General features: G+C 40.5%; 3 protein-coding genes across 3 annotated transcripts in view; 1 reads left to right on the top strand and 2 right to left on the bottom strand.

Annotated features, from left to right (window-relative positions):
- Positions 1-2,887: 2,887 nt before the first annotated feature.
- SPARCL1 (SPARC like 1) lies at positions 2,888-12,633 on the bottom strand. The gene is made up of 10 exons (XM_088531627.1): positions 12,580-12,633; positions 12,393-12,446; positions 9,280-10,416; positions 8,486-8,555; positions 7,824-7,942; positions 7,181-7,301; positions 6,243-6,379; positions 4,372-4,520; positions 3,543-3,691; positions 2,888-2,967 (listed from the first exon to the last, which is right to left on the bottom strand). The coding sequence occupies exons 1-10, from the start codon at positions 12,631-12,633 to the stop codon at positions 2,939-2,941; spliced, it is 2,019 nt and encodes a 672-aa protein (XP_088387753.1). The 3' UTR covers positions 2,888-2,938.
- The window catches only part of SPP1 (secreted phosphoprotein 1), an 80,914-nt gene continuing 65,994 nt past the window's right edge, over positions 6,153-21,072 (top strand). The window contains exon 1 of the mRNA XM_088531631.1: positions 6,153-6,162. The gene's annotated coding sequence lies outside the window, so the exon portion shown is untranslated. The remainder of the gene's footprint in view (positions 6,163-21,072) is intronic.
- Positions 18,355-19,755, bottom strand: LOC148593264 (syncytin-A-like). The gene is made up of 2 exons (XM_088531501.1): positions 18,955-19,755; positions 18,355-18,435 (listed from the first exon to the last, which is right to left on the bottom strand). The coding sequence occupies exons 1-2, from the start codon at positions 19,753-19,755 to the stop codon at positions 18,355-18,357; spliced, it is 882 nt and encodes a 293-aa protein (XP_088387627.1).

Below are 21,072 nucleotides of genomic sequence, written 5' to 3'. Positions count from 1 at the left end.
CTTGTACTAATCCTTGCAGGATGGACAGTGAAAAGACTTGTGTATTATGAAAGGAATGTTTATTTTACCTTTCAATATACTTTCCATATAGATATAGATGCTAAGATTCTGTGCTTCGGTGTTGCTTTGCAAATATTTCTGTGATAAGAGAGGTTGGAATACTGAAATTGCTAACCTGGAGAGATAAAACTTAAAATAAAAGCTCAGTTTGAATAAACAAATCTGATATTGTGAATTAGTCATTAATTTGTGAGGCAAACAGTATGTCAGCAGTGTATTTGCAGTTTGAGCTGTATTTTCTTATATTTGAATATATTTGGGTTTAACAAAAGTCTTTTAGCAGTCAAAGTCTGAGGAATGCATTTTCTGTTTTTCCTTTGTCCTTCTGTGATATTTTCATAGAAATTACTTAATTGGTAATTTAAAAGATTAATCATTTACCTGAGAAAATCTTGCAGGGTAGAGTTAGATAATATTGAATCTTTTCTAGGTTGTCTCTTTTTTTCTTAATATTTTTGAGGGTGTTGATAGCATCTTGTTGATCCTTACTTGACTTCGACTGGAACCAAGAAGGATGCCAGATGAGGTCCAAAGTTTATTACTAATCATCCTGTTTTACTGCCTTGGATGTGGCATAGTAGATACATTTACTAGCAGAAAACAGGAATGGATGTGAAACAAACAGGAAACTTTGTTTGTAAAGCATTTTTCTGTGATAGCGTGTAGCTTTTGTGTTTGGGCAGTTACTTATTGACTCAACTGAAAGGAAGTCCCAACCTCAATGCTATTGTATACAGTTGTAGAAATTGAGGATAGACTTGATCTACAAAGGACTTTGCGTTGGTTGTAGAGCATCAGAGCAAAGGACTGTCTGGTCAGGTGTTGTATTTCTAGCAGCGGATGGTTGGGGTTAAAATATGACAGCAGATGAGGTGCAGATGGTTATTTCTCCTGGAATATCCCAAATATGTCCAGGTTAAATTTGGTTTGAAGGTTATGTTGACATCTCTGTTCCTGAATGGGCCTGTCTAAGAATTTTGGTTGCTGATTTTTTTTTTTTTTGCTTCTCATTGAACACTGACTTGATGTTTTAAGTAAATTGCAGGGAGAATCAGATTGAATGGTGCCATGCTCTGTATGTACTATGGCTACATTTGTTGTGTATGATACATATATGCCTATAGCTATATGTATGTGTGCATATATATGTATTGGTTTATTAAAAGAAAGTGAATGTAATCAAACTTGCAAAAGGTCATAAGTGATAACATTTTACTTGCACCTATACAACATTTTTAAAACATGAAGTGTTGGTAAACCCTTAAATGTAACTTAAACTAAAATTGTAACAAGATATCTAAAACACAGTTACGATAATTTTCACTTAGAATTCTTATTTCTAATTTATTGGTTATATACTGAAAAACAAGACTTCTTCCCAGACCGTAAAAGCTCAGCTAAAAATGTCTGATATAGGACATTGCTGATTTAGTGTCTCCTCCCTAAGAGATTTCAGACTCTCACAGGGCACCTTTTTGTATGGAATTGGCACAGAGGATGTTCTTTTGTGCATCTAAACCATGTCAAATTAAATTGTGTGACATTGCAGAATGAGGTGTGTGGTGATGTTTATAACAGAAATGAAAAGTCAGATGGGTTTTGATGGCAAAAGCCTGTTTATGAAAAATTCCTTTATTGAAAATATTCATGGCTTGATTCTTTGTCTCCTTCCCGCATTGGAGCTGCATTATGATTGGGAGTCCTGCTCATGGAAGAGCAAAATGAGCAGGAAGCAGGTGGGTATCTGAATCACAGTTTTCATTGGAAAGGTGGCATTCTTCAGGTTAAGTGTTTTCTGATTTTCCAATTTTCCTTTGCAGAAGTAGCACTCAGGACCACTTCTTACACCATAGCACATAAGGAGAGTTTTCAGTGAAGTGCTTAGCTTTACATCACAGAGTTAGTGACATTCAAGAAGGTTCTTGCTATCGTTTCTTCATGTGTGAATAGTACCTGTCTTCAGATAAGCAAAAGTTATTGTTTCTTAAGGAAGACAGTGGCAGTAGCAGGTACTTTTGTGGATAGAAGGCAAGTCTATTTTGGCAAATCACTGAGGAAAATGTGCTGGGGCTGTTGCATCCTCCAAGTGCCGTGCTCATGGACCTGTTTAATCGTCTTCATGCCATGGGGTGTGCGCACAAACATGCACCCCCTGTTGCTCCTATAAATAGTTGGTTATACAATTTCTAAATAGTAATTCTGCTCTCTGGCACTGGTACTGTTATTACTGTTTCAAGAATCAGAATGATGTTTTTCATGAAAACTTTTTTTTTTTTTTTTTTTTTTTTTTTTTTTTTTTTTACTTAGGGATTGTGACATAAAAGTTGGTGACTTTTACCTATGTTGTGGTTTGCTTGCATGAAGTGAAAAGGAAATTTCCATTTAATCATTGCCTATTCTTCACATACCTATTCTTCAAACAAATGTTAAATTCATGTATCTAGTTATACTTTATTTTTTATGCATCAATGTAGAATGTTAAGAAGCTAACAAGACAGTAAATAAGATGTATCCTTTTACAAGGTAATTTTCTTCAGTGTACGATGCAGTCTGGATCCCATGAACCTACTGGAGAAATCTGGGAGCAGTTCCTGTGACTAGGACAGTTTCTTGGTTCAGAGATATTATGGACTGATGCAGAAGAAAATGCTATTTAGGTGCATTCCTTGGGAGTTGCTTAATGCTTCTACTGTTAACAAATGTAGAGTTTCTATGCATTTGTTATTGGACAAAAACTGTTGACCTATCAAAACTTTTATTCAAACATCCTTAATTCATTTTTTCTCAGAATTATTAAGCTGCTAATGATACAAGAATCAAAGTGGGTTTGTGCATTTACCCGGTATTAACAAAGCACTGGGATTCTGTTCACTCGTGCTCAGAACAGGAGGTTTTCATCTATGTCCTCTGCAACAGAGAAGAAGAAAGTGTTACTGAGGCATTTTCATCTTTGCAAAGGAACATCTTTATGTTGTATTGTCGTGAAGACATATATTTCAAAGGGCTCAGGTACTGTAGCCTTTTTCTATTGCAAAAATCTAAGTATGTCTATTTGATTTCTTATAGGTTGGGTGTGTGCTCATCCTGAGCTGAAGTTTTAAAATCTCTCTTCTCAGGAGCATGTTCTGAGCACTAATTTATGTGTAGACCTGCCTTTCTTTACCCTTGAAGGCACTGAATAAAAAAACCCATTATTTCTGGAGTGAAGAAGGCAGGCGGAACATACAGGGTCAGACACCACAGAAGGGAATAATTTGGTATTTAGTACAACATAGTTTCAGTGTTGTTGCTGATGTCCAGATAAACCAACCAGAACCCTGCATCTCTTGCGGTCTTAGTCCCACTCCCTGTTCCATTTACTGTAGTGCACAGCAGTTAGTAGCTTCTGCGTGGAAATTCCCTCTTACAGTGGAATCTGACATTTTGCCTAGTCTTAACAGGAACACTTTGTCCTGTGTATCTTGCTGTTCTATTGGGTTTACCTCTCTTAATCCCAAAGCAGTGGCACCACTCCTTCAAAGAGACACGTTTATCTTGGTCTCCATCGCACTCCTGGAAGAACCGGGTTATGCAGTGTTCCATGGGAACAAGAGAAGCTCTCAAGGGAGCCAGCTCCGAGTGGGTCAATAATCTGCAAGAAAGAGCAGGCAGGTAAAGCTGTTTAGTGCTGGTATATTATCAGGGTGATTGAAGGTGATTTAAGCTGCTAGAACATGGCAACAGGGGCTTTGACAGACAGATCAATTCTGCTGTTAGGCCTTCAGGGCCTCCAGTCTTGAAGCTGCTCCTGCTGACAGCCTGACATTTGGGTGAAGTTTTCTTAGAGTAGTATGAAGAGGAGAGTTTCTCTAATGCTGATGCTGGTAGTATTTTACCTCAGCTGCTCCTTAAAAATGAGAGGGTTCTTTCTGGTTAAACTTAAAACTATGGGTACCTCACTATTCGTGCTGATAGCTTGTGCTCTTTATAGTTTGGCCTGTTGCTCTTCCTTCATTAATAACCTGAAGTCATGAGCCAGGTCTTGTCCCAGGATTAGGCCCTTATTAGCTATTAAAAATCATACAGCTTCAAATGTAGTAATACCTGATTCTGCCAGGCAAGAGGATAGAAGGCTTTGACTTCAGACTTTCTCCAACAAAAATCAGACAAGTTTTTGTGCTTATGAGACAAGCGGCTTTTCTTATAGGAGATGCTAGCTTGTATAGGCTGAGAGACTGGCCTTGTCTATAGATTATCTTTTGACAGGCTTAGAAAAGTAGAAGAGCTTTAGCCTAAGCAGCCAGGGAAAACTAATATTAAAATAGCTCTTACCTGTCAGCAGGGTGCTGATCAAGGTGGTAAAACTGCCAGTGCACAGGATACACATACAAGTGATAATTTTTCTGAAAGTCATACAGGAGAAGCTCAACCGGGTGGTCACCGGCCATGAGACGTTTTTCATTCTGATAGATTTTTTTGACCTGAACCCAAGAAAATAACATTTTTCTTTAGCGGCAAAGATCTGTCTAGAAAAGAACCCCCCAAAAAGCAGATAATTAAAGAAATATGAAGTTGACAATAAAATTCTCTTGAGGAAATCAGTTTTGCATTGTTTGTGACGGTATGATGCACAAAAGCCTTATCTCAAGTGTGCCAGTGTATTTTTATTGGTGCCCATACAAAATATGATAGTAACTGGACAGGAGGTGAAATTTCCGTGATGGATGTTGAGACCTGGCTAAGCAGGACCATAGCCTTGGACTGGTAGGAGATGGAAGATAGATGGCTACAGGATTAGTGTAACTTGAATGCTGGGGCAAGCCTGCATTTCAGTGCGAAATGAATAATCTCAACAGTCACGTAATTCAAACCACTTGGTGTGAAAAGTTTCCAGTAGTCTACTGTGCCCTGGAATTGTGCACATAGTTTTCCCTGTTCCTTAGGGAAATTCTGTATAAACCTAGTGTGATCGACTGTGTGTCCCTCCTGTTCCAAAGTCAGAGCAGCCCAGGGACTTGATTTAACTGGCATTATTTGCTTAGTTAGAGGGTTTGGGGCAGTTTTGATGTCTGTAACTTGAGAAAAATTGCTGTCACCAGCTCACTTGGCATAAATAAATAATTTCTCAAATAAAAGGCCCAGTGATATAAAAGAGGCTGCTGTGTTTGAAGCAGATTCTTGCTCTAAGTGATGCTGCAGGTGGGTTATTGGATAATTAGGTAGCTTTTCTGTCTTTAAAAACTGAGCTCCAAACCCCTATAACTTTGTATGTCTTTATCAGTGTAACTTTTATCTTCAGATTGATCAAGTCTGAAGCTGGAGGAAAAAACTGCAAAACTTACCAATAACTGTTCACTCAGTTTTCAGAAACATACTTGCTGTCCCAAGAACCAAGAATTTTTTTAAACTCAATCCAAGGCAAGGATCCCCTTTTGACACCTCCATCATTCATATTGCATATGGCAAATTTGGACTGGATCTTGTTTGCTCTACTGTTCAATCATAGCGTCCTTCAACAATTTGTCAGTGAGATCAAGTCTTTAATTCCTTGAATATCTCGTCAGCATTTCTTTTTTTTTTACCCACTGTTCTCTTCCAGGTAATGTTCAAATGCTGAATTGCACAAGTTCTTTCAATCTGTGGAACTCAACAAATCACCTCTCTTGGCAGTTTCTTTCCAGTTTTCTGTCTTTACATAAATCGTTCTATCCATACCCACACTGTCTACTTTATGCTCTATCTACTCAGCTTTCATAAGCCTTGCAGAAAGTTCAAATTGCACAATTCTGCTCCACACATTAATCTTTCCAGATAATTTGTCACAAAGTACTTCCCTGAACAGCAACTGTGTTGATTCTTCTCAAGCATTTTATGTTTATCTAGGTGTGTGTGCCAATTCTCTTGTATTAAAGTCTGCTCCTTGTTGGTGAGCATTCATTTAAAAATTTGTCTTATGTTCACTTGGACAAAAGAACATTCATAGTAATGATAGGTGTGGGAAACCTAAGTGTATTTTGCAATCTGTGTATCTAATTGATACTGAACAGCACAGCTGACTGACTTCCTTAGGTATAATTCAGTCTAGAACCTGAACAAGAATGCCAATAAGAAAAGGGAGAACTTGAATAACATAAATTGTTACAGATGGCTCATGCATCTCTAACAGTGTAATTGAGTGGTTTAATGCAAGAAGGATTGCTTACTTTACTCCTTTGTTTTTCAGTTAGAAATGCAGATGTATCCACATCGCGTTCGTAATACTGCATAAGGATGTTTTTGAGCCAGTCTCTCATCCGGAGAGGGAACTGATCCACTTCATAGTCAGTACAGTGAGGGATGTCTGCTCCAAACCACAAAACTCTCATTAGCAAGAGATATGTAAAACTGACATTGAAGCATTTCTAGGCTAAGTTGGATTGAGTTGTCATGAACACATTTCCAGGTCAGCTTTAAATTGACCGAGTTTAAAAATTAACAAAGCAAGTAATGGGTTGAATTATACATTTTAAATGGTTTGTGGTAAGTTTGACATTCTTAACAAGTCATGCAAGCCAGAAGCTATGTAGTTAAAATGGTCATCACAAGCAAGACATTTGAACTGAGGACTTGCATAGAGTCTCTGGGTGATCTTGTACCACGGCTTAGGCCAATCTCTTTATTCTTCACACATGACTACAATTCAGGTGGACATTTCTGAGCTGTCTTGGAACTCCTTTTGGGTACCTCTGGCAGCTGAAAAAGATAGCATGGCCTAGGCAGTGGGACCAGTTCACATTTTCCTCTGTAAAATGGATGTGTTAATATTATCCCGGTGAGAATAAATACATTAGAATCTGTAATGCTGAGATGCTATTTGCAATAGGAACCAAAATAATGTATAAGAGTAGTGGGGAGAGCAGTGCTGACAGGAAATTGCTGCAATTGTCTTTGCATTAGGCCACTTGATGCTCTTATTTATAGGGCAAACTCACTGGTCTGACACATTTAAGGTTTGGAAGCTTAAACAGGCTTAGCAGATAACTGATGCAGACTGGGGCAAAAGAAAAGAAGGAAGCAAATATATTAGGATTAGTGCGTAGTTATTCAATTTAGTGAATCTTTATAGCTAGATAAATTCAATACACAAAAGCCTAAGCCTTACATTTGCAGGATCCCATATAGTCCAGGTGCAGCTGGCGTCCCATTTTCGTCCCTTCAAGTTGGCATTTTGTGCCAAAGAGTTGACATAGGCCATTGTAGGTCTTATTATCAGTGCCACAAACCTGAAATGGGGTAAAAATCAAACCACCCTCCTCTACCATGTTCAGAATAATTATCAGTTTTAGACATAATAATAAAATAAACATTGCCATACAGTGCACCAGTTATGAATACCCACAGAAACCTATTTTGAAGCCATCTTAATTTCTGTGGTATTGTCTCTATCTCTGAATTGCTACAGTATTCTTGGACTATATATTGTGTTGGTGTGTATTTGGTATATACTCTGAGACATAAAATGAATCAATTTTACTTTTAGTGACAGAAAAATTAGTATTCACTGCATGACTGTAATAGAGGCAACTCACAGTAAGTATTTTGTAGCTGTATGCTTTTATATTCCTGTCAAGCAAGAATCCATAGGTTTTGGTATTCTGTACCTGGAGTTACAATTACTAAAATCACTGAAGCCCACTTTCATGCTCTCTTTTTGGCTAGAATTACTCTAATGCTTGGGGAACATAGTATCCTGTAAGTGTTGTAGTTGGTTTTCTCCCATGCTGTGTAATGAATGAAGTACTTACACGCTCATAATCTTTAGTTGAAGGGCAAGCAGCAGGGTCTTGGCAAATGCAGCTAGGCTGCTCTTGTTCGTCCGCATGACAGACTCTTCCTCTTTTGCAATGGAAGTTCCTACATGGATCTAGCAATAAGATTGGAAAGGGAGGGTTTATTAGAGAGAAGGGGACAAAACCAGCCTTCCTGGCAAGTATTCCTGACAGGAAATACAAAAGATAGCCAAGTATTAGCCCAGAAGTCAAGCACTTTGTGCAAGTTTGAGTAGCTGGTTGGTTATAAAGGCTGATATTCCCTTTCAGGATAATGTTTGCTGTGAATTCTTATCTGTCCTTGATGAATCCAAGATGTTACTCCTTCATAGTTTAGTTCAAGGTAGTGTTCTTCTGCTGAGGGCTTTCAATAGAAGATGACTCTCATTTTTGTAAAATTGACAAAAAAAAAAAATTGTGCTGTATATGATTTTTTTCAGAAATAAATGAATAAATCCAAGGGTATGCGGAAGGGATTCTTCTCTGGGACTGTATGTGCTCTGAAGGATTATGCACAAGCATGGTTCAGTCATGTGAAATTGCATCCTGCTGAACACACAAAAGAAATGCAGACCAGCAGATTCCCCCGCTGGAGCGAGTTAGCCGTTACGCAAGGGCTCCGTGTGCAGTTTACTCACCCAGCAAAGCCTTCCCACTGCTGTTGCTTGCACTTTCCCCCTCACTGTGTGAGCTGCTTGTAGTTTTAACCTTCAAGTCAGAGAGATAAAAGCAGAAATTGTGGTAAGTCTGATATGCAACCACGTAGTATAGCGCTCCTTTTGTGCTAGGGGGAGTTCCCTATCCTGCTGCAGATAAAACAGCTCCAATCCCCTTCTAAAGCGTAAGATTTTTCTTGAATAATTTTAGGAAACATCACTCCCTTTTTCAAAACAAAGCACTTGGCCTTTTTATCTAGTATCTGACCAGATAAGGGAGATCTGGGTGCAAGGTCCTCATTATCTGAAAGAGGAGGCCCAGGTCCTTCATCTTGTGGAAGGGTGTCCTAAGCACCAGGCTACTAATGATTCTGGGAACTCTAACCCTTCCTTTTGAAGCTGTTCAATTTTGGATGAAAGGGTTTAAAATCCTTTGGGAAAGGAATGTGAACTGGCCTTTCTAGTCAGTATGAGACTGGGTTGCAGTTGTTTCATATGTGTAGACATTTCATATGCATGTGTATGTATTTATGTGTATGTTTCATTATGCTGTACATTGGCCTGGAGACATTACAGGAGTTATGCTCAGTCTCTGGTCCAGTTCATCTAAATCTTTTATATGAAGTGACACAGTGTGAACTGGATGAATAGTGAGTAAAAGGAGATGAGACTTCTCCAAAACTTTAAGATAGTTTTGGACCTGTTCTCTTTCCAAAATATTCTTTCAACCATCAGGAACTTTAGGACAATTTACGATTTTTTTTTAAGGTCATTACCTTATCTTCAGGTTCCACTAAATTCGCATTCTGAGCAGAATTGCCTGTTTCCTTTTGTTCCTTGCTCTCAGAATTATGTGGCTCATGATGGTCATCTTCCTCAACATGAGCAAAGTCTTTAACTGTGGCATCTTGATAATCACCATTGTCTCTATGTGCGCTGTCATCTTCACTGTTTCCTTCCCCTTCTGACTCCATGCTGATGCTTCCAGGATTGTTACTCTGGATTCTTTCACCTTCATCATAGTTTTCTTTCCAGACATTGCTGAGATCTTCCTCACCATCAACATCACCACTATCGTGGTCATCATCATCAACATTGCTATCCTCCTTATACTGTCTTTTCAGCACTGTTTCATGACTGCTGTGTTTGTTTACATGAGAACTGGTTTTGCCTTGTTGGCTTTGCTGTTTGTCATCCTGATGTTTGTTACTGCTTTTTTGAGAAAGAGGGATTTTTTCTGCTTCATGGGGCTTTTTTTGGGTCTCATCCCTCTCATTCTCCTCTCCATCAAATTTCTCACCATGCCTCTTGGTTATCTGGAGTGGCTGACTGGAATCTCTTGTGATTTCATGAGGTTGTTCACTCTCTTCATTTTGCTCTCTTTTGTATTGACTGTTATGATTTGTCAATTGGGTTTTGTGCTTCATATCTCTGTAGACAGTTTCTTCACCCCATTCCTCTTCCTCCTCCTCCTCCACGTTCTCGTCATCACCATCACTCTTGTTTTCAGATAGGTCAACTGTATTTTTGTTGTACGCCCAGGTGTTTTGCTCACTGCGAGCATCCCCTGGACTTTCTTCATCAACCTTAACTCGGTCGTTGTTGTGTGTCTCACGTCTCCTGAGCTGGTGATATTCAGAGCTGAACTGTTCTCCGATGCTGCTTCCAGAGTCACCATCCTGCTTGCCAGGGGCCAAACCTGGTTTAATGTGCAGCGAAAGGAAATTAATATTCTTGGGGCTATTTTTGGCTTCCTGCTCCCTGCTGCTGTTTCTCCATGTTTGAGCAGGCCTGGGCTCAGTATCTGTTAGTGGCACCTCTTCATTTTTGTTTCTGAAACTTGACAGCAAATCACCATTGTTTACATACTCTGGGTTCTCTTCTGCTGAAATGTCAGATTGAATGTCTTGAGCCTTCCAAAACAAAGAAAACGAGGATTTAAAAAGATAATAGAATTTATTCTAATCAATCCCAAGCCAATGTAATGTAAGTTGGCTTTATATTGAAAAAAAGCACGGTATGACACCACTCTTTATGCTTTTTCATCCTAAGTACTTCCTTGAAATTCACAGTCAATATCATTTTTGAGTTCTCAGCAGTTATGTTCGTTAGTCCTGTTTGTTTGTTTTGGACACTTGATGTTTCTGGAAAAAAGTCCACGCAATTTTTTTTTAAGATCTGGTAGAAGGATGATGCGTATGGGGGTCTTGTGAAGTTTCTGTCCAATTTCTTGATTAGTAATCTAGAGCCTTAACTTCAGACATCCTCCTTAGGCTGCATTTATTACCTCTTATCTTAGGAAATGAGATAATTATCTCCCTACACAGGTAAATAAGAGGGCCTGTGAAAACAGGAGAGAGAAGGAGCTGCCTTGATAGGGCAATGTCATGGCAATAGTTCTTGAGACATGCAGGGAAGGGTGCATGATTATTCCAAAAGGGATTAAGCAGTATGTGGTGGCAGCATCACTACTGTATCGTAAGCTCATTAGCACGAGTCACAGGTGTTTGTTGTGTGGCTTTTTTGCATAGTACTTTTTTGCAGGCTACTATCTTAAGTGGAAAAGGCTTAAACCCTTGAGCAGGAAGGAAATTCTAAAATGAACATTACACCTTGTAGTAGGGATTGCCTTTTTGTTGCTATTAGACCCGAGTCAGCGTGGCTGCTGGGTGAGTACAGGCCTTTGGGTCTTCTTTACAGCAGTAGGAACATCTGATATTTTTCTGTACTAAACCTCTGGACTATCCGTATTGCTTCTTACATATTACAAATAGTGCCTGACACTATTTCTCCTTAAAATTTTCAGGAGGATTATTCATGAAGATGGAAGTTTTTGTAAATGCCTAAACTGCTAGGAAAGCACTGTCTCTAGTGTGAGCAGGGTCAGATTCCTCTGAAACAAAGCCTAAGCGCTGTAGGGTAAAAAATGGGTCTATCTGGCTCTTTTGCAGCTCAACTTACACAATTCCTTATTGTCAAGGTGGTATTTATGTTTTTTTTAATGAATGCTTGTCTTCTACATAGAGTACTTCCTGAAGTAGTAATGTTACTAAGCAAGTCCCTAAGTAATAAACAGCCCTAACTCTTTAATGGACTTTTAATGAAAAGAATATGTTCATCTAAGGGAATTTCAGTTAAATGTTTTTACCAGATGGGATGTGACTTTTTTGAAGATAGTAAAAAGTGAAATATCCACACTCCAAATTTCAAGGTGAATTAAAAATCATTTTGTTTTATTTTTTTCTGTGATTTTGTGCCCTGCTGCCTAAAACAAACAAACAACAAAAAAGATATAGTGTATTGAAAACAAGATTTGTGAGGGGCTTTTAGTTCAGTGGTGTTTTAAAACACAAGGCTGAATGTTCCTTAATATGATGTGTTCTGGTTGCCTCTGATGATGGAGCATTACATTTTTTATTCATTTTAGAAAGATGCTTTGGCTTCTGTCTGGATATGAACATTCACTGTGCACTGCACTTTCCTATTAGGTGTGCTGGAATGCGGTTCCTAGCCTCTGTTTTTTGATATACCTTTATCCCCAAGATGGCAGAAACGTTTCAGGACTTGGTCAACGTAAATGCCATTGGTTACCCTTACTGCTGGGGACAACTGGCCTCTGAAAAATGAATTTGGGAATTCATTTAGGGGAATTTCTTGAAATAAATAGAGTTTTCTGTTGCAGAGTTTACATTCTGTGCTGGTTTTCTGCTGGCTGTGCTGTGTGAGGTATGAGACCCTTGGTAATTCCCATGAGAGAGAGAGGCACTTTTTATATTATTTTTTTAACCTAAATTGATTTTCAAGCCAATGCATCTGTGCTAGAATGTTTTTTATGTTTGTAATCATGATTATCATTTGTCTTGTAACATGAAAAGAACAACACAGGTACCTTTTCTGCAGTTTTTTGTCCATGGATTCCAAGCTTGTAGATTAAGGGATAGGTCTAGAATAGACAATTGAATTAAAAATCTCCATATCAAAAAAAAAATCTTGTACAACTAAGGGAGTTAACATTAAAGTATTCCCAGTATGTGGATGTTCAAATGCATAGTAATAATAAAACCTTGAGGACTTACTGGAATGGCAAAAGTGGATCCTACAAGACAAACGAAGAGAACTGCAGTCCTCATGCTTCTTAGTTCTTCAGGAAAATAATTAATGGTGCAGTGATGGGGTTTGGCAGTTTCCTTTCTGCAAACAGTATCAAAGAAACAGAATTAGGATTTGGGTCTATTGGTTTGAAAATAATTGATGCGGGGAATCTGGTGGTCACTGTGACTTGTCAGTCTGAAGTTCCATAAAATTTCCATGCCGTGTTGCATCTTGTGGCCTCTCAGATTTTTGCTGGAAGAACTGCCCGGCGTGTGGAGAAATTGGCAGTGGTTTCAGGCAGTTAGGTCAACCATTTTCAAAGGCATCTAGTGCACAACCTGAGATTTTAAAATGTTATTCCTTACAGTAGCTTGTCTCTTTTCTCTTAACTGATACAGAACATATCTTCTTTAGTGAGGTATATCCTGTACATGAACCATCTTTGCTGCAGTTACTTTATTTGGTCCCCATATACAGCAGGGTGTACAACATGATTCATTGCTGGCATTTGGGGATAGTTGTTGAAGATGTTCTTACAGAGAAATACAGGCTAAAAACCATCAGTGACTCTGTGTGAAATTCCCAACTGTACAGTGCATGGTCAGTCCCTCTAGATCAAGACAAGTTTTGTTATCCTGCTGATATAAGACCATCTTGCCAGAAATGCAGGGGCATAACTTTTTTGTAAGATTTTTTTTGTTAATAAACAGCCTGCAGTTGCCTAAAGGAAAGATAAACCTTTAACCCCCGTTTATCTGGGGAATATAGGATCATAGTCTTGTTGAATATCTTTTTTTTTTTCTACAGATGGCAGCACCAAGTGAGTTGCAAGCAATAGTAAAATCGCCTCCAATAGCATGACAAGCCTGCAGCATGAAGTCGTGTTGCTCAGAGGTAAGCACTCTCTCAGATTGCAGTATTGCTGTTGCTAATTATTATTTGGCCTTTTGGATTATCAGTTTCTGTGCAGTACTTATGCACCACTGTTGGTCTGGGTTCTGATGCGGCCTCGTACTGAACCTGATTTGCTTTTAAGCTATTTCCTTCCTTGCCTCCTTTCTGTGACAGCAATTCCAATGCGCAGCCCCCACCTGACAAGTTCAGAAGTGACGATAACACAGATATTTTTTTTTTCTGATGCTGTCAGTACTAACAGAGATGGGAGCGCAGTTTGAAGCTGGGGATTACTGTCCTAGTAGCCGCCAAGTCCCTAATCGCCGCAGCGGCTGCTTCAACAAAGCAAACCAGCAGTCTCTGCACAACAGCTTGCGGTGCCTGCAGTCCCGTCAGGACCAAAGGGGTGTTGCTGTTGGCGTGACCCAGTGTTCACTTAGGCACTGGGGATTTAGTGCCAAGAGCTTTTGCCACAACCCAAGAGAGCTTCTTTATGCGGCCCAAGTAATCCCTGTGAAGGCCGTTGGGTTGTTGGAGCGGGAGCAAAGGGATTTGCCGCTTGGAGAGTAAAGCCCTTGGAGAAGGGAAAAAGCCCCAAGGAACAATCCGTGCCGGCGCGCTGCCCTTTCGCTGTGAAGGTCGTGCCTCACGTGAATGGGATTTCTGCGCTTCGTCAAGCTTTGCGCTTCCCATGCCAGGAAAAATAGGGAAGAGCAGGCTTTGTCCCCTGGTGTGAATTACAGGCTACAAGTGGCCTTACGGAGCTGGCACAGGCCTTTCTCTGTATACAGCGCAGCAGAGGAAGTGGCTGACGTGTTTGGACCGAGAAATTGGTCTGTTAAGGAGAGCTGGACAAATGGGCTGCCAACTGAATGCCAGCGTGAATAGCTTTTTCTGATAAAAACAAGTAGCTGCTTGGCTTTGAGGGAGCATATTTTCTTATATCCTTAAAATATATATATTATGCCCCTAGAGTAAGCGTATTAAATAGAAAGGATACCATATAAAGGTTCACAGCTGTGCGTTCTGTTTGGAAACTCAAAGGTTATAACCAAAGTATTACCTGCAAATTTTGTTCATATTCTTCAAATGTAGCTCCGTGGGGACTTAGTTCCCTCATGGTAGTTATGCCATTTTGGGGATTTAGAAAGGAGTAGGGCAGCCACTCTCACCAAATGTGTGCCAGCAGCCACCTGAAGTACTCACTGCTGAGTTTAGATTTGACTTGAGGGCTTTAGATAATATAAATGCCTGTCAGCGGTGCCTGCGTTTCTCGGCTACGCTGTGCTGCATTTCCCCAGTGCTCGTTTCTTCTTGCTGCTCCTAGCAGCAAGTCTGCATCTTCAATGACAAATTAGAGCAAATGGCCTGTGGGAAAAGGGGAGGGAGAATCCACATTCTTTCCTGCAGCCACTGGGTGTTTTGTTTCTGGTGTGGTATTGTTGGCAGCTGCTGAAATTGCAAAGCTGGGCTCTAGCAGGCTCTCGCTTTTTGAAATGCCACCCAGAAATGATTAATTTGCAAAAGCCACAGCCAGAGCCACCAGTTCCCCTGTGACCAACAAAAATGAGGCATGCTGACTGACCTAGATTTAGTTCTGGCATGAGCAGAAAACTCTGCATAGGCTTCCATCATTAGGCTTGTCTTAAAAAGTGCAGTTACCTAAATTGATATTAAAGTCACTGAGCCAATAGGGTTATCCAGCATTTAGAGAAGATAGTTGAAGGATAGGTCAGCTTTGACCCTCTGTTGCTCAGGTCCTCGATGTGAAAGAAGCTCATCTCCCAAGGATGAGGCTTGCTCCCTTCTGTAAGGCAGGTGAAATGCAGTAAGACACTAGGATTTTCTTAGTTATTCCTGTTGAAATGACAGGGAAGCTTCAGAGTTTAGTTTTCATCATCAAACCATGATCACAGCATAAATACTCTAAGTAGAAAGGAGTGATTCCTGAACAGCAATGCATACCCACAAACTTTTCAGAAACCAGATCAGAAGATCCTATAGCCAAGATATAAATGGGTAATTCACAGAAGTGCTGCTGCTCTAGTACATTTATACATATCTGCCTGTTTCAAAAGCTCTTGTATCTGTGTTAATGACAGAGTGAGTGTATCTGCACATATATTTGTATAGATTTGATTGATGTATGTGTGCATCCATAGAAAATAGAGGCAGAGAGCTAGAGGTAGAAGAGTGAACCAAGTAAAAGCAGCAGCTCTAATATGAAAACAAGTTGCAAAACATAAAATTGTTCTACCTATTTTTCCTGAACCATCTGCTAATCAGAATCCATGTTTCTGATGCTACCAGTTTGATATCTGTAAAGCTCTTTGTCATAACTTCTTGCTGGCTGAATCAATAAGAGAAAGGTATTTCAGAACAGCTTGAAGCATTTTTTTAAAATTAACCATTCACATTTTTTAACATAATTGTTTGTAGAAGAGAAACAAATGCTAGAAGTTTTTAATTATGTTTTCCGGTTATTGAATTCTGTTTTTGTTGTTGTTCCCAAAACAAAATTAATTCAAATTCAAATTTTAAAGCTTTTTTGAAATAAAAGTCAAAATATTTAATGTGAATTTTTTGGCCAAAATGTGATCTTAGTAGCCAGATCATTTTCCATATTTGATGTGAACTGATTGGTACTGCCATTCCCTCAAAGTTGCATTTTCTTCACCCTTTTGCTACATGTTTTCCCCAGTTCTACATACACCTTATGGGCATCCTTTCTGAAGGATGAGATTCCTGTACCGATACCACAGCAGCCTTTTGGCAGGGATTGGGAAGCCAGGTTGCACGGTGACTTTGAACTGGACAATCTGGCACTTTTTCAGGAGGCTTTTGCTTAGCTCTCGTTGGCCATCTCATAGTGCTTTAGTGTTGCAGAGCATCTTAGGGGGGAAAAAGTGGTCTCTAGCAATTAGACAGAGTTCATCTTCCTGACACAATAGCTCTCTGTTGCCTTTTGTCCTGTAAAACACGCTTTTTCCTGCCCCAGATATAAGGAAATGAATATGAAGGCTTGCAGAGAATTAGATAAAAGACACTCTAAGGTTTTAATAAACAAAGAAAGGAAGGAAAAAAAAAAAAGTAACAGTACCATAGTAGTAGAAGAGGTGCTCGTACTTGGTTAGCCAGTGATGAGTTGGAAACTCTTGAGCCTCGCAAATTCCTGTTGCTTTTCTGTGATGTATTTTGCTATCTTAGATGGACTCTCCTAGCGAGTGTCTTCTGCTGTGGATCCCGGTAAAACTATGCGAAATACCCTCTGCTTCTGCAAGATCAGTGTGTGTGTATTGGGGGGATGAATTAGTGTAATTCCGCTGAATTAATTGGATCAGTGTGAGCATTCAATGCTCACAGGCTCTGGGCCAGTGGAGCTTGGTTATCCTGTGGAAAGGACATATTTAGTCTCCTGGGGGAGGGCAGCAAAAGGGAACGGGTGCCCGGAGAGATGAACCAGGGCAGCCCCAGTGCAGGCCTGGAGGGTGCTGGAGCACCGCGCCGGAGCGGCAGTAACGGCAATGCGCGCACGCACACGGCCTCACCTTGCTTTCTGCTGCCGTGAAGCTTCGCGATGCCGTTGCAGTGTTCTGGGCACGAAGTGTGTCAGTCAGTAATAAGAAAGGTGGAAAAGGAGCGAAGAGTGAAGCACTGAATTAAAAATCTAAAAAAATTGAGATCGGATGGAGTTTCTCATGTCACTCTGGAGAGTTCTCTGTTTTGGAGACCATGCCCTGAGCCTGTAAGAGGGGCTGAGCGAGCCATGTGCGGGGGTGTGAAAACCTCTGCAGGTGGCATCTGTGTGCAACAGAGGCTTTGTAACTTCTGTTTTTTATTTTTAACAAATTTTTCTTTTAATTATTCCATAAAACACACCTGAACTGAAACCCTTCCAGAGTGGTTCTCGAATTAGGAATACTGGAGTGGATCCCGGTCTCACATGCCCTGTAGGAACAGAGACGGTTCCAGTGGTGTATGCTGTAAGTTCAGCAATTTGGCATCCGTATTTAATGTTCTTTTAGTGTTATTCTGTAACAGCCAGGATGTTTTGCACACTGTGCTGGCCTAGGTGTAAGGATGGTCCAAAATGAAAAACTAAAGTACATGCATGGTGCAAATTGTTATGCAAATTCCATCAATGAGTTTATCGTAGATAATCTCTTAAACATGTTTTTTATTCAGATTACTGTTCTACTAGATTCTGTTCTGTACTTCTCAAAAGGCATATAGTCAGACAATATAGTAATTTATGAAAATTTACCTTGTTTGATATGGCCAACTGTAAAGCTTGTTGCTGGTAAATCCAAAACTTCCAGAGGCTGAAATCACAGCTGAGCTTTCTGTCTGTAGACCAAGCAGTAAATAGAACTTTGACTAAAGCCCATGAGGAACTATTAAAATCCCTTCCCCTTTATCTCTGCTTCTTTGCCTGGAAACTAATTCATGCCTATTGGAGTTGAAATTCTGCTGGTCTGTCAACCAGTCGGTGTCCGAAGGGGTAGATGAGATTTCAGAGCCTGGTGTTTTGCCTTCTTTTTTTCCCTCTTTCGTTCTGCATTAATGAAAGATGATAATTATTTTATTCATGTGTCATGAATATCTCCATTTGTAATATCAGGGGGGTTGAATTGTATATTTCTGTGACCTTTTAAATATACTAAATATGGTACCGATGCTCGACTAAGATGCAGCTCCTCAGAAGTCGGGACACGTGCCTATGCTGAACTTATGCTAGCTAATAATTTAGCTTGTTTTCTTATAAGACGTCCATAATCATGCCCATTAACATGAATTTGAAATTATTTCATGCCAAACAATGCTATATCTCCAGTAGAGCAATGTATCTGAAATAACTTACACCTTTAGCGTGGAGTCACATGTAAAGAGTTTGCATCAGATCGTGGTTTAGATTGGTGAATGAAGAACTGTCCTGAAATGTAAAGCTGAAATCGATAGGGAATTTAATACTGTTGTTTAACACATTTGATTTTAGTCTCCTATGTATTTCTATGTTTAAACAGGCTTCCTGGGGTAGGGAAAGAAATAGTTCTGTTTTGAAGCTGTTGAAATATAATGTGTTTTTCATTGACTGATATAGTTTATCAAAGCTGTGCCGAGGCCCACCATCGCGATACGGAACGAACGACACTTCAATGTGAAGCAGGTTGGATTCGCTTTACTATTGTCTGCTATGTAGCTTTATACAATTCCAACACCCGTAAACGCAGGCACGCGCTAAGCACCAGCATTCCCATTGGTTAGGCTATAGTGTCCATGCACAGCTAGCTTGCAGCTGACTGGTGTTCTTCTCGATGCTCTGTTGCTGGGCCTCCCGGATGCTCATCTGGCTATGGCTGGCTTAATTCATTAAAAAGTTGCTAACAGGCATTATCTTCTCCGGGTGACCTTGGTTCCCATCGCTTCAGCTCCTCATATTCTTGCAAAAGCGCTAAGGCCCCAACATTTCCCCCTCTTTTTTCAAAAACAGAATTAGCGATATTATGCATCAAGCGTTGCAAGCATTGGCAAAAGCAAGGCAACATAGTCAGAAGCACGAGTATAACCATCCCGATCATGCACAAGTGGTACAAGATTTTTGTAATCCATGGTCCTAAGCCTAGTGATCTGAGCCAATCTTCTACTCCCCAACTTTCTTCCTTTAACTTATGCAGCCCTTCCCTCAAGAGCACAATCTTTTTATGGATGGACTCTGAACGATCGGACAAGTTTAAACAACACATACCCTCAAAATCCTCACACCCATGCCCATGTGCTAATAGCAGAAAATCTATTGCGGCTCTATTCTGCAGAACTGCATGATTTACGCTAGCTACATCTTGCGATAGCTGGTCTAAAATGTCTGATGTTAAATTTAACTCATTCCTTGTCCAGCATGCTAACTGCTTTAAGGAAGTCATTGTTTGGGCGGCGATGCCCCCTGGGAGAAGCAGGGACACAAAGGTAGTTTTAACCCTTGGCCAAAACTTTGGATCTCCGACTTCTGTACAATCTAACTCATGTATCAATCGTTTTTTCCTTTTGGATACAAAGGTCATCACTTGGGATATATTAGGATGAAACAAGCTCAGTTTCCCCAGGTAACATGGACCTCCTTGTGGATTGGACGGTACTCCATTCCATGCCCGATCTCCGCATATTAAAAACATTCCTGGCAGTAGCCGTTTTGCAGAGAAGCTCGTTAACTTACATTGGGTATATGTGTGAAGATAAACATTGTTAATTTTCAGCCCCGAGTTAACCATCGCCCATTGCGATGTACTCTCTTCAAGTGCGCCTTCGCTATGCGGTTCAAAACTAACCCATCCACCGTTTCGGGTGGGATTTGTGGCATTCAGACTTCCCAACAAGTCTCATTCCTCCGGCGGGGAAGTCAGAGTGCCATTCAGACTTTTGATGATCTCACACTGCCAGCACCCGTCTAACTGTTCTGTTGTTTGCTCTAATCGGTAAGGGCACACAGTGGTACTTAATAGAGTATCATTAAGCACAGCACAATCAGCTATGTACCCATTGAATTCCTGAGGTTGCCAAACAGGAACACCTATCAAACAAGTGCAGAAAGGGTCTCCTGGACGTTGCAAGCTAAGACAGAAGGCATTTTGGCCTGTCTGATTAGCTATGGTGACCCAAATGTTCTCCCTCTGCTGAATTTCTGTCTGCCATTTCCCCTGCGCTATCCCTGTCACCATTACCAAGATGATCACCAACCAGCTGAGCCTGGTCCGTTCTGACATCCTGGTCCATCAACTGTTCCTGTCTCTTCCGCAACCACGGTCGTACCCGCTTGGCCGGTACCCGGGTTGCTCAGTCTCCTGCAAGTACACAAGCATAACCCCGTCCTCACGTAACTAACTCAACTGGACCTTCCCAGATCTGTTTCTGCGGCCAGAAAACTTCTATTTGCACCTTTTTTTCCTGAAAAATCAGCTGAGTTTTTAGAAAAATGGGCGAAAATAGGTGTGTTATCATCATTTCGAGGGTTAGGCCAATTTAAGACATAGCATGCTTTAGTGATTAATTCATAGGGGCCCTTTTCCCCCTCTTTTTTCAAAGCTAACAATAGTTGTTTTAAATTTCAATGGTGACGCTCGATAATGGCCTGACCACCAGAATTATAAGGGATACCCCTCTGATGGGTTATTCCCCATTGCTGGAAAAAAGTTTTACAGGTGTTACTCTTATACGCGGGTGCGTTATCTGACTTTATGATGTCAGGCTTTCCTAGGACGGCAATTGCCTGAGCCCAACGTTTACAGGCCGACTTGGCGTTTGTGGAAGTGGCTGGGGTCGCCCAGAGAGCCTTCGAGCAGGTATCCACAGTAACATGTAAATACTTTAGTCGCCCAAAGGGTGCAAATTCTGTAACATCTGTCTGCCATATCTGCCTTGGTTGTAACCCTCTCGGGTTAGTACCCGTTTCCTGTAAAGGGGTCAGTCTTGCACAATCAGGACAGGCAGCAATAATAGCGCGAGCTGCTGCTCGGGAAATTTTAAATTTGCGCTGTAACGCTCGAGCAGACTGATGGAAAAATGAGTGAGAAGTTGATGCCTGCTGTTCC

Source organism: Tinamus guttatus, unplaced genomic scaffold, assembly GCF_059628265.1.
Source record: "Tinamus guttatus ecotype Peru unplaced genomic scaffold, ASM5962826v1 Tinamus_guttatus_pri_ptg000423l, whole genome shotgun sequence".
NCBI classification, from domain to species: Eukaryota; Metazoa; Chordata; class Aves; order Tinamiformes; family Tinamidae; genus Tinamus; species Tinamus guttatus.
The sequence above is the reverse complement of the archived record's forward strand: the minus strand, read 5'-3'. Positions and strand labels throughout refer to the sequence as shown.

What these genes read in the sequence shown, in the direction of transcription:
- SPARCL1 (XM_088531627.1), bottom strand. Translation starts at nt 12,633, where the DNA reads ATGAGGACTGCAGTTCTCTTCGTTTGTCTTGTAGGATCCACTTTTGCC. An exon ending in GACAAAAAACTGCAGAAAAG is followed by an intron (nt 10,417 to 12,392) that starts GTACCTGTGTTG and finishes TTGTTTTGGAAG; the next exon opens with GCTCAAGACATTCAATCTGA. An exon ending in TAGTGGAACCTGAAGATAAG is followed by an intron (nt 8,556 to 9,279) that starts GTAATGACCTTA and finishes TCTGACTTGAAG; the next exon opens with GTTAAAACTACAAGCAGCTC.
- LOC148593264 (XM_088531501.1), bottom strand. Translation starts at nt 19,755, where the DNA reads ATGGTTAACTCGGGGCTGAAAATTAACAATGTTTATCTTCACACATAT. An exon ending in TTGAAAAAAGAGGGGGAAAT is followed by an intron (nt 18,436 to 18,954) that starts GTTGGGGCCTTA and finishes TATCGATTTCAG; the next exon opens with CTTTACATTTCAGGACAGTT.